Source organism: Leucopleurus acutus (assembly GCF_964270905.1).
Source record: "Leucopleurus acutus genome assembly, chromosome: 12".
Lineage (NCBI taxonomy): Eukaryota > Metazoa > Chordata > Mammalia > Artiodactyla > Delphinidae > Leucopleurus > Leucopleurus acutus.
In genome coordinates, this window is record NC_139154.1 from 74,005,585 (window position 1) to 74,022,011 (window position 16,427).

Consider the following 16,427-nt stretch of genomic DNA (forward strand, 5'->3'; position numbering starts at 1 on the left):
GTGTAGATTCTTCCAATCCAAGAACATGGTATATCTCGCCATCTGTTTGTGTCATCTTTGATTTCTTTCATCAATGTCTTATAGTTTTCTGAGTACAGGTCTTTTACCTCCTTAGGTAGGTTACCGTTGTTTTTAATATAATTTATTTAGTTGCAAGTTTATATAATTTAATTGTAAACAGTGGCTGTGTTTAACAACTGATATTCAAAATTTTTGAAATTTAACAACCAGTTCTTGCTGGCTCCAGCATGCTGCTGCATGCTTTGATCTCAGGCAGCCAAACTACTATGCCCTTAGCCATTCTTTTATGTGGTATTAAGGTATTACTAGAATATGGTTCCATACCAATACCCATGTGGCAACACTCAGCATGCAAGAGTTATTGTGTGTCTTTATTTTTCTAAATCACATTAATTCTCATTAGATGTACCACTCATCAAGGTTGTTGAGAAGTCCAATTTGAGGGACCACTGCTCAACCACGGATTATACAGGTACCCATGGGCTTACACAGTTCAGGGACAATGGCAGTGGACCCTGGTGGTCTGTTGACATTGCTCTCACTCCAAATGTCCTGCCCAGGCCCACCTAGAGGGCCTCTCTGTGGTGTGAGATGAGATCACAGTCTCAGTGGTGGTACTCCAGTGCCAAGTGCAGCTCTGGGGGCAAGGACTGAAGCACAGCCACCCCCATCTGAGGTCCCACTACCACCAGCCCACTATTTTCAAAAAAGTCTTCCTTTGCCTTTTCTTTCTCACAGGTGAGCATCCACTGAGGTTGGGCCACTACCTCTTCAGCCCAGAAAGCAGCAGCCTCCCCCGCTGCTCTCAGACAGTCCAGCCTAATCATCACTTTGATGCACTTATACCTCCAACACTGGAAAATTCTCTCAGGGTTATTTTCAGAGAAAGGAGAGACAAGGCTTTCATGCTTTCCTGGTGAGACTACTGGGAAAAAAAAAAAGCTACTACCGTATAAAGTTATTACTGAGAGAATCCCTAAAGCAGCCTGAGCAAAAATGAAATAAGGCTTTAAAAAGCAAAGTCCAAATCATGAACATTTTTTAAATGCTGCACTTGGAACAAGTACTGAAATATAATTTTTTTTTTTTGCCTTCATGAATTGAGAATGATTAGTGTTGTTGAGAGTTTTTTGTTTAACCTCATAAGGCTACCTCTTTTCATGACCCTGTTAATTCTCATTTTCTCCCCACACGACATATTGGGAAATCTTCCTGATCTTATCTGACATCAGAAAGACATGCTTTTGCCCTTGGAGAAACAAATCAATTCCTTCTCCCTGATAGGGTGATGAAAGTCCTCTGCAGTGCTTTCTATTGCTATGGCAACAGAAGATGGGATTTCCCAATGGAACTAGATTTATATATACACAGAGAAAAGCAGTTCTTTAAAAGCTTGGTCCCTTTTTTGTTGCCATGTGTACAATACAATCAATGCAATAAACTACCAAGGAAAGGACACCAAACCTTTTTATGTAGGTGTGGAATGAGACCTCCATCGTATTGAGACCCTCAGTGAAAGGGAGTCAATTTTGAAAGTTTTAACACTGTGACATTGCTGTTGTAGCCATAATAATCTGTAAAATTTGTAATGTGCAAGTTTTCTTAGAAAAGCAGAGATTTGGCTTTATGGACTCTCAAATGGAAGACATAAAATATAAGTAAGCGGTATCGATACTTCCAGTCACAGAAAGAACGCAACACTATGTTATGGTAAAGAAGACAATGGGAAGCCCAGAGTGGACCAGATATTTTGTGTAGTGGTAGTACTTTCCACTTCTGTAATTTCTTCATGGAAGAACACAACAATTGGCCATTTCTGATGAAATCTTATCAGAAGGAATTCAGGGGGCATGATAGTTTTCATCATGGCCCCTTAATAGGATAAGGAGACACACCCTCCTATAATCTGTTGGTTGATCTAAAGGCAATACTTAGGGTAGCTTCTTATGCTTAGGGCATCTCTGTAGGAGAAGGAAAGAGCAGTTTTGAAGTATGCAGTAGGGGGCCAATTTGGAATCTGTACCTATCTATCTATCTATCTATCTCATTTAAACGCTTCTGAACTAAAATTCCAAATATGTTTTGGGATTAGATGAAAGCAGATCCTGCTCAAAACAACTTTTCATGAAATTCTTGAATTCCTAAATGCAGAGAAGTGAGAAGTGAATATAGATACTTTGATGGTAGCTTCAAATATGCTTATTAAATGAATGCTCCTGTAACTGCACCCTTATTACCAATACCTGATGTGCAAATCCAGTGATTAAGGTTGCTGGGGTTTTCCCCTGCTTTCTTATGAGGATTAAAAACTGCTGTTGAATGATATGACATATTTAAAAAAAAAGTAAGTAAATGCCACTTGGCTCTGCTCTAAATGATACACGGATGCTGTCATTCTATTACCCAGGTGGAAGGAGTGAAGTTTCTGGGAAGCTGATGGGAAAATGGCAAAGTGAGTAGAGGTGGTTGTCTGTTTGCCCTGATCTTGCCATGGACGTGGATAAATAGGAACATTATGAGTCACTGCATTGTTGCATGCAAGCCAGAGAAGTGAGGTCAGAGACTTGGCTTATAAAAGGAGAAAAGGATTATTTTGTTAATATATTCAAATGGTAAAGGAGGAACTTAGATAAATGGGATATCATGGGCTGGGAAAAGATGGTTTAAAGAACAGTGTTAAAGAAACTTCTGGGGAAAAAAATCCCGCATGGACATTTTCATAAATGTGATAAATTTATGTGCTTTAAGATGAACGAAAAGGACGATAAAAACCAGAGTAAAAATATTTCAAATCCATAATGGGATGTTTTGGGGTCACCCTGATAATTGAGTAACATACACTGATAAATTATTTTGAAGGCCTCTCTAAAGATTTGTTGAAAGTGTTTTTTTCATTTCCCCCCTCATTCAAGGAATGAGAATGGTCAAGAATCATGAAATTATAGTTAGGACAATTCACTGGAATAGCAATTTTTTTATTCTTTGTTTTTTAGAACCCCAGAAATTTACCAAGTCTCTCAAGCATTTTAATTAGAAGCTGTAATCACAGCAAAAGAGTTTCATTTGTGTCTCTTGAAAGTGCCTCTCAGCATCTAGGGGAAATATGCTCAATCCTCTTTATTTTCTAGTCCCGGGTAGAACCTGTGCCTGCAGCAGGAGCGAGAGGCAAAACGGCAGCCATGACCATTGGCCTCCTTCACTCCCTCTTCAGCGAGCACCTTGTTTGTTTTTTTTTTAACATGTTTTATTGGAGTATAATTGCTTTACAATGGTGTGTTAGTTTCTGCTTTATAACAAAGTGAATCAGCTATACATACACATACATCCCCATATCTCCTCCCTCTTGGTCTCCCTCCCACCCTCCCAATCCCACCCCTCTAGGTGGTCGCAAAGCACCGAGCTGATCTCCCTGTGCTATGTGGCTGCTTCCCACTAGCTATCTATCTTACATTTGGTAGTATCTATATCTCTATGCCACTCTCTCACTTTGTCCCAGCTTACCCTTCCCTCTCCCCGTATCCTCAAGTTCACTCTCTATGTCTGTGTCTTTATTCCTGTCTTGCCCCTAGGTTCTTCAGAACCACTTTTTTTGTTTTAGATTCCATATATATGTGTTAGCATATGGTATTTGTTTTCTCTTTCTGACTTATTTCACTCTGTATGACAGACTCTAGGTCCATCAACCTCACTACAAATAACTCAATTTCATTTCTTTTTATGGCTGAGTAATATTCCATTGTATATATGTGCCACATCTTCTTCATCCATTCATCTGTTGATGGGCACTTAGGCTGCTTCCATGTCCTGGCTATTGGAAACTGAGCTGCAATGAACATTGTGGTACATGACTCTTTTTGAATTATGGTTTTCTCAGGGTATATGCTCAGTAGTGGGATTGCTGGGTCATATGGTAGTTCTGTTTTTAGCTTTTTAAGGAACCTCCATACTGTTTTCCATAGTGGCTGTATCAATTTGCATTCCCACCAACAGTGCAAGAGGGTTCTCTTTTCTCCACACCCTCTCCAGCATTTATTGTTTGTACATTTTTTGACGATGGCCATTCTGACTGGTGTGAGGTGATACCTCATTGTACTTTTAATTTGCATTTCTCTAACGATTAGTGATGTTGAGCATCCTTTCATGTGTTTGTTGGCAATCTGTAGGTCTTCTCTGAAGAAATGTCTATTTAGGTCTTCTGCTCATTTTTGGATTGGGTTGTTTGGTTTTTTTTGATATTGAGCTGCATGAGCTGCTTATAAATTTTGGAGATTAATCCTTTGTTAGTTGCTTCATTTGCAAATATTTTCTCCCATTCTGAGGGTTGTCTTTTCATCTTGTTTATGGTTTCCTTTGCTGTGCAAAAGCTTTTAAGTTTCATTAGGTCCCATTTGTTTATTTTTGTTTTTATTTCCATTTCTCTAGGAGGTGGGTCAAAAAGAATCTTGCTATGATTTATGTCATAGAGTGTTCTGCCTATGTTTTCCTCTAAGAGTTGTATAGTATCTGGCCTTACATTTAGGTCTTTAATACATTTTGAGTTTATTTTTGTGTATGGTGTTAGGGAGTGTTCTAATTTCATTCTTTTACATGTAGCTGTCCAGTTGTCCCAGCACCACTTATTGAAAAGGCTGTCTTTTCTCCATTGTATATTCTTGCCTGCTTTATGAAAAATAAGGTGAACATATGTACATGGGTTTATCTCTGGGCTTTCTGTCCTGTTGCATTGATCTATATTTCTGTTTTTGTGCCAGTACCATACTCTTCTTGATTACTGTAGCTTTGTAGTATAGTCTGAAGTCGGTGAGCCTGATCCCTCCAGTTCCATTTTTCTTTCTCAAGATTGCTTTGGCTGTTCAGGGTCTTTTGTGTTTCCATACAAATTGTGAAATTTTTTTTTCGAGTTCTGTGAAAAATGCCATTGGTAGTTTGATAGGGATCGCATTGAATCTGTAGATTGCTTTGGGTAGTACAGTCATTTTCACAGTATTGATTCTTCCAATCCAAGAACATGGTATATCTCTCCATCTGTTTGTATCATCTTTAATTTCTTTCATCAATGTCTTCTAGTTTTCCGCATACAGGTCTTTTGTCTCCTTAGGTAGGTTTATTCCTAGGTATTTTATTCTTTTTGTTGCGATGGTAAATGGGAGGGTTTCCTTAATTTATCTTTCAGATTTTTCATCATTAGTGTATAGGAATGCAAGAAATTTCTGTGCATTAATTTTGTATCCTGCTACTTTACCAAACTCATTGATTAGCTCTAGTAGTTTTCTGGTAGCATCTTTAGGATTCTCTATGTATAATATCATGTCATCTGCAAACAGTGACAGCTTTACTTCTCTTCCAATTTGGATTCCTTTTATTTCTTTTTCTTCTCTCATTGCTGTGGCTAAAAATTGCAAAACTATATTGAATAATAGTGGTGAGAGTGGACAGCCTTTTCTTGTTCCTGATCTTAGAGGAAATGGTTTCAGTTTTTCACTATTGAGAAAAATGTTGGCTGTGGGTTTGTCATATATGGCCTTTATTATGTTGAGGAAAGTTCCCTCTATGCCTGCTTTCTGGAGGGTTTTTATCATAAATGGGTGTTGAATTTTGTTGAAAGCTTTTTCTGCATTTATTGAGATGATCATATGGTTTTCTCCATCAGTTTGTTAATATGGTGTATCACATTGATTGATTTCCGTATATTGAAGAATCCTTACATTCCTTGATAAACCCACTTGATTTTAGCGTACGATCCTTTTAATGTGCTGTTGGATTCTGTTTCCTAGTATTTTGTTGAGGATTTTTGCATCTGTGTTCATCCGTGATACTGGCCTGTACTTTTCTTTCTTTGTGACATCTTTGTCTGGTTTTGGTATCAGGGTGATGGTGGCCTTGTAGAATGACTTTGGGATTGTTCCTCTCTCTGCAATTTTTTCGAAGGGTTTGAGAAGGATAGGTGTTAGCGCTTCTCTAAATGTTTGATAGAATTCGCCTGTGAAGCCATCTGGTCCCGGGCTTTTGTTTGTTGGAAGATGTTTAATCACAGCCTCAATTTCAGTGCTTGTGATTGGTCTGTTTATATTTTCTATTTCTTTCTGGCTCAGTCTCACAAGGTTATACTTTTCTAAGAATTTGTCCATTTCTTCCAGGTTGTCCATTTTATTGGCATAGTGTTGCTTGTAGTAATCTCTCATGATCTTTTGTATTTCTGCAGTGTCAGTTGTTACTTCTCCTTTTTCATTTCTAATTCTATTGATTTGAGTCTTCTCCCTTTTATTCTTGATGAGTCTGGCTAATGGTTTATCAATTTTTTTTATCTTCTCAAAGAACCAGCTTTTAGTTTTATTGATCTTTGCTATTGTTTCTTTCATTTCGTTTTCATTTATTTCTGATCTGATCTTTATGATTTCTTTCCTTCTGCTAACTTTGGGTTTTTTTTTGTTCTTCTTTCTCTAATTGCTTTAGGTGTAAGGTCAGGTTGTTTATTTGAGATGTTTCTTGTTTCTTGAGGTAGGAATGTACTGCTATAAATTTCCCTCTTAGAACTGCTTTTGCTGCATCCCACAGGTTTTGGGTTGTCGTGTTTTCATTGTCATTTGTTTCTAGGTATTTTTTGATTTCCTCTTTGATTTATTCAGTGAGCTCTTGGTTCTTTAGTAGTGTATTGTTTAGCCTCCATGTGCTTGTATTTTTTACGGATTTTTTCCTGTAATTCATATCTAGTCTCATAGCGTTGTGGTCAGAAAAGATACTTGATATGATTTCAATTTTCTTAAATTTACCAAGGCTTGATTTGTGACCCAAGATATGTTCTATCCTGAAGAATGTTGCATGAGCACTTGAGAAGAAAGTGTATTCTGTTGTTTTTAGATGGAATGTCCTATAAATGTCAATTAAATCTATCTGGTCTACTGTGTCATTTAAAGCTTGTGTGTCTTTATTAATTTTCTCTGTGGATGATCTCCATTCGTGTAAGTGAGGTGTTAAAGTCCCCTGCTATTATTGTGTTACTGTCAATTCCTCTTTTATAGCTGTTAGCAGTTGCCTTATGTATTGAGGTGCTCCTGTGTTGGGTACATATATATTTATAATTGTTATATCTTCTTCTTGGTTTGATCCCTTGATCATTATGTAGTGTCCTCCTTGTCTCTTGTAACATTCTTTATTTTAAAGTCTATTTTGGGGCTTCCCTGGTGGCACAGTGGTTGAGAGTCCACCTGCCAGTGCAGGGTACACGGGTTCGTGCCCTGGTCTGGGAAGATCCCACATGCCACGGAGCGGCTGGGCCCATGAACCATGGCCGCTGAGCCTGCGCGTCCAGAGCCTGTGCTCCGCAACAGGAGAGGCCACAACAGTGAGAGGCCCATGTACCGCAAAAAAAAACAAAAAACAAAAAAAGTCTATTTTGTCTGATATGAGAACTGCTACTCCAGCTTTCTTTTGATTCCCCTTTGCATGGAATATCTTTTTCCGCCCCCTTAGTTTCAGTCTGTATGTGTCCCTAGGTCTGAAGTGGGTCTCTTGTAGACAGCATATATATGAGTCTCATTTTTGTATCCATTCAGCCAGTCTATGTCTTTATTTGGAGCATTTAATCCATTTACATTTAAGGTAATTATTGATATATATGTATGTTTGTATTACATTTTCTTAATTGTTTGGGTTTGTTATTGTAGGTCTTTTCTTTCTCTTGTGTTTCCTGCCTAGAGAAGTTCCTTTAGCATTTGTTGTAGAGCTGGTTTGGTGGTGCTGAATTCTCTTAGCTTTTGCTTGTCTGTAAAGCTTCTAATTTCTCCATCAAATCTGAATGAGTTCCTTGCTGGGTAGAGTAATCTTGGTTGTAGGTTTTAGCCTTTCATCACTTTAAATATGTCCTGCCAGTCCCTTCTGGCTTGCAGAGTTTCTGCTGAAAGGTCAGCTGTTAACATACAGGGGAATCCCCATAAGGTTATTTGTTGTTTTTCCCTTGCTGCTTTTAATATTTTTTCTTTGTATTTATTTTTGATAGTTTGATTAATATGTGTCTTGGCATGTTGTTCCTTGGATTTATCCTGTATGGGACTCTCTGTCCTTCTTTGACTTGATTGACTATTTCCTTTCCCATATTAAGGAAATTTTCAACTATAATCTCTTAAAATATTTTCTCAGTTCCTTTCTTTTTCTCTTCTTCTTCTGGGACCCCTATAATTCGAATGTTGGTGTGTTAAATGATGTCCCAGAGGTCTCTGAGACTGTCCTCAGTTCTTTTCATTCTTTTTTCTTTATTCTGCTCTGCAGTGGTTATTTGCACTATTTTATTTTCCAGGTCACTTATCCATTCTTCTGCCTCAATTATTCTGCTATTGATCCCTTCTAGAGAATTTTTAATTTCATTTATTGTGTTGTTCATCATTGTTTGTTTGCTCTTTAGTTCTTCTAGGTCCTTGTTAAATGTTTCTTGTATTTTCTCCATTCTATTTCCAAGATTTTGGATCATCTTTACTATGATTACTCTGAATTCTTTTTCAGGTAGACTGCCTATTTCCTATTCATTTGTTTGGTCTGGTGGATTTTTACCTTGCTCCTTCATCTGTGTGTGTTTCTCTGTCTTCTCATTTTGCTTAACTTACTGTGTTTGGGGTCTCCTTTTTGCAGGCTGCAGGTTCGTAGTTTCCATTGTTTTTGGTGTCTGCCCCCAGTGACTAAGGTTGGTTCAGTGGGCTGTGTAGGCTTCCTGATGGAGGGGACTGGTTCCTGTGTTCTGGTGGATGAGGCTGGATCTTGTCTTTCTGGTGGGCAGGACCAAGTCTGGTGGTGTGTTTTGGGGTATCTGTGACCTTAACATGATTTTAGGCAGCCTCTCTGCTAATGGGTGTGGTTGTGTTCCTGTCTTGCTAGTTGTTTGGCATAGGGTGTCCAGCACTGTAGCTTGCTGGTCGTTGAGTGGAGGTGGGTCTTAGCATTGAGATGGAGATCTCTGGGAGATCTTTTGCCGTTTGGTATTACATGGAGCCGGGAGGTCTCTGGTGGACCAATGTGCAGAACTCGGCTCTCCCACCTCAGAGGCACCCGGCCAGAGCACCAAGACCCTGTCAACCACATGGCTTCCTTCAACCAAGAAATGTTATTTTTGTCATTTTCAAAATGCTCAGCTGTTCTGACTTTTATCTTTTCCAGCTCAGTTTCTGACATCTGTTTGTTCCCAAGGGAGGGGGCCCAAGGCATGGGATGGGGGAGCAGCATGGTGACGCTCTGGCCATCCTCCCTTCTCACCTCTCGATGTCCAGCATTCCTCTCGCAAGCAGCTTGTTAACGCTTACTCTGCCACGATGTTCCAGGAACCATGTAGAGTGATAGAAACAGCCCTTGCCCTCATGGAACAGACAGTCTCATCAAATCCTCTTCTTCATAGTTCTTGGGACTTCAGGTGTGGTGTAACCTGGGGAGTCTCTTTGGCAGAGACTAAGGTCGAGTTAAGGCCATCTTTTTCCCAGGATCGGGCTTCAGACTCTAATGCTGCCAAGCTCTGTGATTTATCAACCCAGTTGCCTAAGCAAAAAACTGTCAGGTTTGACATGTTCAAGCTTTTCCTTAGCCTCAAACACCCTCACCCTGTCTCTCTCTTGCTCTCTTTCCCTTACCTATCTCTTGACTCTTCTTCTCCATCCTCTCTGCCCCTCTCGTACCTCACTCTCTCTCACCTAGTCTCTGGCCTCTCTGCTTCCTCTAACAGCCCTCACCCATCTGTTCTTCCCACTGTTCCTCACTGCTACTAGGGTTACCTTCCTGACATGTGAAACTATTTATGTTGTATCCTGCTCCTGACTGTCAGTGATGCCCGAACTTTCTGGCCCGATTAAAAGGGCTTTCAAGGCTGCCCTGGCCTGCCCGTTATTATTTTATGCGTCTGTCCTTCCTTTTAAGGTGGGCTTCTTGAGAGGAGGGCAGTGTATTTTCTGTTATCTATGGCACCACCTGACATTTCATAGGCCCTTAAATAAGGGTTTGTTGAATGAATGAATGAATGAACTAAAATATACTAAATTGTCATAGGGTTTTCATAAGACTGCTTCCATCCACTATTTTAATGAAACAAGTATGACACTCCATAATCTACTTGCAATTTTCTAGGACATCTAGAAAGTATCAAGGACCAGAGGTATCCCAGCAAAATTGATGTTGAGGGGGTACTTTTATACTTTATTGGTCTTCTCTCACCAACTCTGAATGCTGAAGTGTTCTACAAGCTTAAAATGTTTTAAAGCCTCTAAGAGTCACCTATTGTGAAAAAGCTACCCTTTTATGTGTGTCTTCTTTTTATTTTACTCCTCATAACGATCCCAGAGGATATATTTTCCAGCAAGTACTAAGATGGCCAGCTCAGACTCGGGGCACCGAGGTGTTTCTCATCCCAGCCCATCCTCTCCTCCCTTCCCCTCCATCAGGACCCACGTTCACTCCCATCACAGCTGAAGCCAGGAAATCACCTGCACCTTGTTTGCCTTCCCGGGAAACCCCACACTCCCCCGTCCAGAGCAGCCCCAGGCCCATAGACTCCCTGACAGAGTTCGAAAGAGGAGCACGTTTCCTGACGGAGGGGCTTGCCTGGAGAGGCGGGCTTGCCTGGAGAGGCGGGCTTGCCTGGAGAGGCGGGCTTGCCTGGAGAGGCGGGCTTGCCTGGAGAGGCCGGCTCACCCATCGCAGGGCGCAGGCAGTTGGACTGGGTCAGAAAGGGAGAGCAATGCCTGAGGTGGTGCTGCAGGGGAAAGGCTTGAGGAAAAGGCAGCCATGGTCTCCTGGGGTGAATTCTAGACAGCTCGCTGCTGCCAGGAGGAACAACTGGCCCCCCGAGGGTGTGCAGTGACATGGTGCATAAGGGCTGCTGCAGCCTTGGACCATGGCAGATACTGGATTTGTCCTTCCTCTTCCTGAAAGATGATAGACTTTCGGCCCGCCTACGTGCATTTCACTCCCAAGTTCTGAACTCAGGCAGTCTCCCCACTGCACAGCCTTTGGGCCACAGCCTGGTCCCCAGCGCCTGGCCAGGCCCCTGGGGAGAGTGCCCTGTGACTATGGCTGGCGGTGGGGGGTAGGGGGTGGGGGGAGGGCAGGTGAGGCAGATTGAGATTTGCTTGATTGGTGGTGTGAGCCAAACTCCTTTCTGACTGGAGCGTCCTCACTGGCACCTGGAGCACGCAGGTGTCTCTCATCCCAGGAAGCCTCCGCCTCCGCAGAACTCCCGAGATCTCGTGAGATGGGGCTGTTTCTTGGAAGGGCGGTGGCGGCAGAAGCGCCTGCGCCTGATTCCTGTGAGACGCCCCGAAGGTCAACGCTCCCAATCCATCCTCTTCCTCCCCCTCCATCTGGACCCACACTCACCCTCCCCCCACTCTGCAGCCAAAACCACAAAGCTCACCCTCCAGGCAGCTCCAACTCCACCCTTTTTGCTTACAAAGAAAAAGGAAAAACCAAAACTCGATGAAGCATCCAGCCTCGTAGGGAGAGTGCAAATGGAGCCGACCTCCAGCTTAGGCATCACGGGGACTGAAGACCTGTGGATGGGGGCACTGGGAGCTCCTGGGAAGGCCAGCTGCACCCCGGCGCCAGGGTACAAGGGCCTGGGAGCACCGACGGTAAGGAAAGGGAGCCAGCACTCGGGGTCCTGTGCAAAAGATGGTACTAGGTTTGGTGGGAGACCCAGGAAGTGAGCACAGTGGGATGAGAGACACCAGAACAGACTGTGGGGCTTGATGGTTGCAGAATTGGGGGCGGGGGGAGAAGCAGAAAGTAGTTTGTTTCTAAAAGGAACACCCGTATCAACAGAGACATGCCTATGTTGGTTGTATCTGTCTGTTGCCAGTTACACAAATAATGATGATAATGAAACTTGAGTGCTTACTCTGTGCTAACTGCTCTGTATTCATTATATCATCTATTTTCATATGTTATCTTCATTTCATAGATGAGGAACCTGAGGGCAAAAGAGATCAAGTAATATGTCCAAGGAACTAGAGGTATTGAGGGGCAGCCAATGTGCAAATCCAGGTGTAAATCCAAATGCTCTGATTCCAGAGCATATATTCTTATCAAAATCAAGCTGAAAATTGAAAAGGAAAACTCAATTCTGCTTCTGTTAACTGTAAACAGATGCTGAAATTGAAAAGGAAAAAAGTTCTACTTTTGTTTATTGTGTAAACAGTCATCTGCTAGTTTTTTATAAAGGTCTTTCGTTTAATTCCCAACACCGGTTTTTAGAAAGGCACAACTCCTTTACACAACGAATTTAAAACGTTCGAGTGATTTCTCATCTAGGAGTAATAATGATTACATTTCTCCCTCTTAACTGCTACAGATTCCTTGAAATTCTAGTTGGCATTTGACAGTTTTATTTTGATTGCACTACAGTTGTAGGGAAAATTCTACACAAACCACAGGCATAGTAATTTGTGGTTCTCTTAGTGTCACAGTGATTTGTGTAAAATAGAAATTTTCATTTAAAATACATAATCTATGGCAGCAGATACAGAAACAGCACTTGACTCTGAAACCCCCCTCCATGCTTTGAAATCCTAATGAGGATGGTATCCAGAGCTTCTGCAAGCAGGTTTAATTAATTCTGAGAAGTACGCTTTCTCCTGGCAACAGCTTTTTTTTCCAATTTAAAGTCAAAAGTTAATTTGAAAGCTAAGTAATATTTTCAAAATCAGTAAGTAAATACCATAACATAAGGCAATGATAGAACATAGAATCACAGAATTATAACAGTTGTCTGATTTTCAAGGTTACCAAGCGGGTAAGATGAGATGAAATTATTGTTAAACTGTGCTAAGCCTCTCTTTGCCAAAGTTGAATGTTTCTATTAGACCAATCAGCCAATTCATTACTTTGGCGACAGTTTGGACTCTTTCTCTTGGGATTATCTTGTTAGATGATTAAAATGAGCAATGTGGATAAAAGATGATCAATGTTTTTCTTAACTTTGTTCAATAGGAAGATGTGAAAGAGGCCTTTTTCTTTTTCAGCCTTGCCTTACACCCAGATAAAACCCTCGTTGCAACTGGCCAAGTTGGGAAGGAGCCATATATATGTATATGGGACTCCTATAATGTCCAGACTGTGTCTATTCTGAAAGATGTCCATACACATGGAGTCGCCTGCCTGGCTTTCGACTCGGATGGACAGGTATGTATCTTTTTGCATTTTCTTTTTCTTTAATGACTTCTCACAAGTCACCTAGAATTATAATGCACATAGCGTATAGACTCAGAAGGTCTGTCAGCCCTCCCTATCTCCCCTTGTCAGCCTCTTAGAATCCTCATATGTTTGGTCCTTTTCCACACTCATGGTACTGAGATCCAGCTCTGGATAGGACCTAGTTTTGGTTCCCCCAGTCTCACTATTAGGTTAAAAAGCCCCCAGAAAGGAAGTTGTGAACTTCATGTTGATTGGGTTCATAGTGACTCAGTGAATCTACTTTGTCTTCCATTGTTAGCTTCCTATTTGGAATGAGGGTTGGACTGAACCTTTTTCACTGACCTCAAGCCCTGAGTATCTCCTTGGTTCCCCTTGCTTTCAGAAGATAGCATCACCTCCTAATAATTCATTGAGAAGATTCTATTTGATTCTTTAACCTTGAGGTGACTTCTAACTCCTTTCCCCTACCCACTCACCTCAATTCAAGCAGTCACTGATCCATGTGTATTTATTAGTTTCTTTACAGTGACTCTGACATTCATTCTCTCCTTCCCATTCTCCCTGCCACCATCCTTTAAGTTCCAAATCTGTGTCATGCCTGACAGTTTAAGTAACCTGTCTTCACACAGTCAATTTCTTGCTAATGCATTTCACCAACTGAAAAAAGTGTCAGACGTTGTTTAAAAACAACAGAAGCTTGGAGTACCCCCTGAATGAAGTCCACACTTTGTGGCTGGGCATTCTAGGCTGACCAACTTTTCTAGCCTTCTCTTCACTATTCCCTTGCAGTCAAGTTGGATAAGTCAGAGAGATTCCTCTACCAGACCAGGTACCTTGGCACCTCCAGACACTTTCTCATGCTGCCCTCTTTACCTCCAGTGCCCTGCTCACCCTGTTTGTCCCTTAAAGTGATTCATTCTTCCAAGACACTTCATAGGTCTACATGAAGCCCTCCCAGTCTCCCATTCCAACAAAGTGTCTCTCTTTCTGTGGACTTCCAGATTTGTTAATGTGTTATAGATACCAATTCTATCTCAATTTTTAAAAGATGTTAAAGAGAAGGGAGTGGAAGTGTAACGACCTCATTCCTGGCTCCCCCTGCATTCACCTCCTCATGAAGGCCATGCCTTTTCTTCCTAGCCTTTTCCATGTTCCTAGGACGCCCTTCCTCTGTCTCTTTCACTCTTGTATTAATGCCAGTTAGTTCCTTCAGTCTATTTTTTGGTAAATTTTAGAGTTACTTCTCTAAGTCCATATTGTGGAAAGACCTGTGAAATTATTCATAGAAGATAGACCAAGCTGAGAGTTTGCAGGTAGTTCAGATAGGACTTGACCTGGTTTGGGTCACTTTTTAAACAGTTAAGATTTACTTTGTGTTTTCTGCTATTTTGAGAGAGTAGTGATCATTCTATTCATTTTTCTTTCTAGAATTAGATTCAATACATATGTGGACCCCTGGTAAATATGTTTTTGATTTAACTATAATCTTGTCCAGTTTAGTCAGGATAATGCATAAGTTCTATTGTATATCCAGGTCTAAAGAGAAATAGCTAGATAGTAACATGTGTTCAGATTTGCAGTTATTGACTTCCTGACTAAACTGAATGAATGTGTCAGGATGCATATGTATGTACAAGTGTAAATGAATGCTTTGATGTGAACTTACATGCACATTCTCTACCTGATTTTGCTTTTCTAGCAAACATTCTTTATCAAAATTCTAGCAAACATTCTTTATCAATGTTCTAGCAAACATTCTTTATCAAAATCACAAGAAAAATGTAATGTAGCAGGGGGAAATCCAGCTGTAACTTTTAGTTCTTTGTTCATTTTATTTTGTGTTAGAATCCTAGCTATTTTTTTAGGTTCCATTTTGAAGGTAGAGACAGGGATGAACTGCATGGTACTTTCACAACTGTTAGTTGAGAAAAATAACCTCCTATTTGTTTGCTGTGATGGATTTCGTGGCTTGTTGATGCCTATTGCTTCAGATCTGCCTTTTTCCCTGGACAGAGTTCACTGGAATCGAGCGATATTTAGAAAATAACAAATGGACCATCACCTCACAAGCATCAAAAGGCAATTGAAATGCTTTTCCGGTAGCGATAGGGCCTGTCACTGCAAATGAACAGAATAGATTTCTTTTGGCTTTTTCTCAGTCTTCTTCACATTTCTTATGTGGGTTTTACTTTAGTGCCCATGTTTATGTTAACTGCTTTTTCTGTTTAAGTAAAGAGAAAAGAAAAAAATAAGCTGAATGGAATTCACTCACTTCAAATTTTCATATATAGATAAAAATACAACCATGTCTTAAAATCATTTCCATTACTGGAACTCTCAATTGAAAATTACAGCAAAGACCTCCTTTCAATAAGCACCTATTTTAAAACCTCCAGCTATATATTTTTTATACTGAATATTCCTAATGGAAGCTACCTTTAGTGAAGAAACCTGAATAATCTCTGCATAACACTAAATGTATTTAGCCATATATGGCTATCTATCATTGCATATATATGCACGTACACACGGTGAAATACATAAGCTCACATACTGTTATACTTGGGTAGTGATGTTTTTAAAACCTTTTGACTTACATTATTTCACTGATCCATACAACAATACTACTTTGTAGACAGAAAAAATACTTTACACTCATTTTACAGTTGAAAAAACTGAAATTTAAGGAGTTTAATTTTCTAAGGTCTTTTGTCTGGCTAATCATGAAGTCAAAAGTGAAGCCAAATCTACTTACTCCCAGCCCAGACCTCTCTCGATTACATAGTTTTGTTTCTATGCTGCTAGAAGCTCTGATTTTGGTGTCCCTAATATGTGTTTTGACCCTATTAATTTTGTATATACTCAGGTGTGGGATTGTTTTTCCCTTTGAGGACAAGGTCTGATCTGAATCCAATGAATTTAGACTGGGAGATGAAGTACCAGAGTACTTTTACTAAAACTATGTATCCTTCTGTAGTTACTCCAAATGTTTGTGAAATTATGAAAATTAAGAAGAATGAAGATAATGTTCATTTATGGGATTTCTTTTCCATGTGTTTGTCAAACCCTTTCATTTTAACAGTTTGGTGAGGCTTTTAGACTACAGAATCCTAGATGCTCTTAAAACCGTATTAAGATCTTAAATTTGAAAATTTAAATCCTGCCTTCTAGTTCTGTTCCTATGATTTCCACTGATGAATCAGAGACTTCATGAGATTTTGCATGTTTCCTATGTTTAAGAAGGA

The 16,427-nt window shown here is 40.4% G+C and overlaps 1 protein-coding gene across 1 annotated transcript in view; it reads left to right on the forward strand.

The window, feature by feature from the left end:
- Positions 1-16,427, forward strand: part of EML6 (EMAP like 6) — a gene marked incomplete at both ends in the record, with an annotated part of 303,253 nt that overhangs the window by 120,540 nt on the left and 166,286 nt on the right. The window contains one exon of the mRNA XM_082851443.1: positions 13,011-13,170. Within this exon, the coding sequence (XP_082707569.1) occupies positions 13,011-13,170 (160 nt within the window). The remainder of the gene's footprint in view (positions 1-13,010; positions 13,171-16,427) is intronic.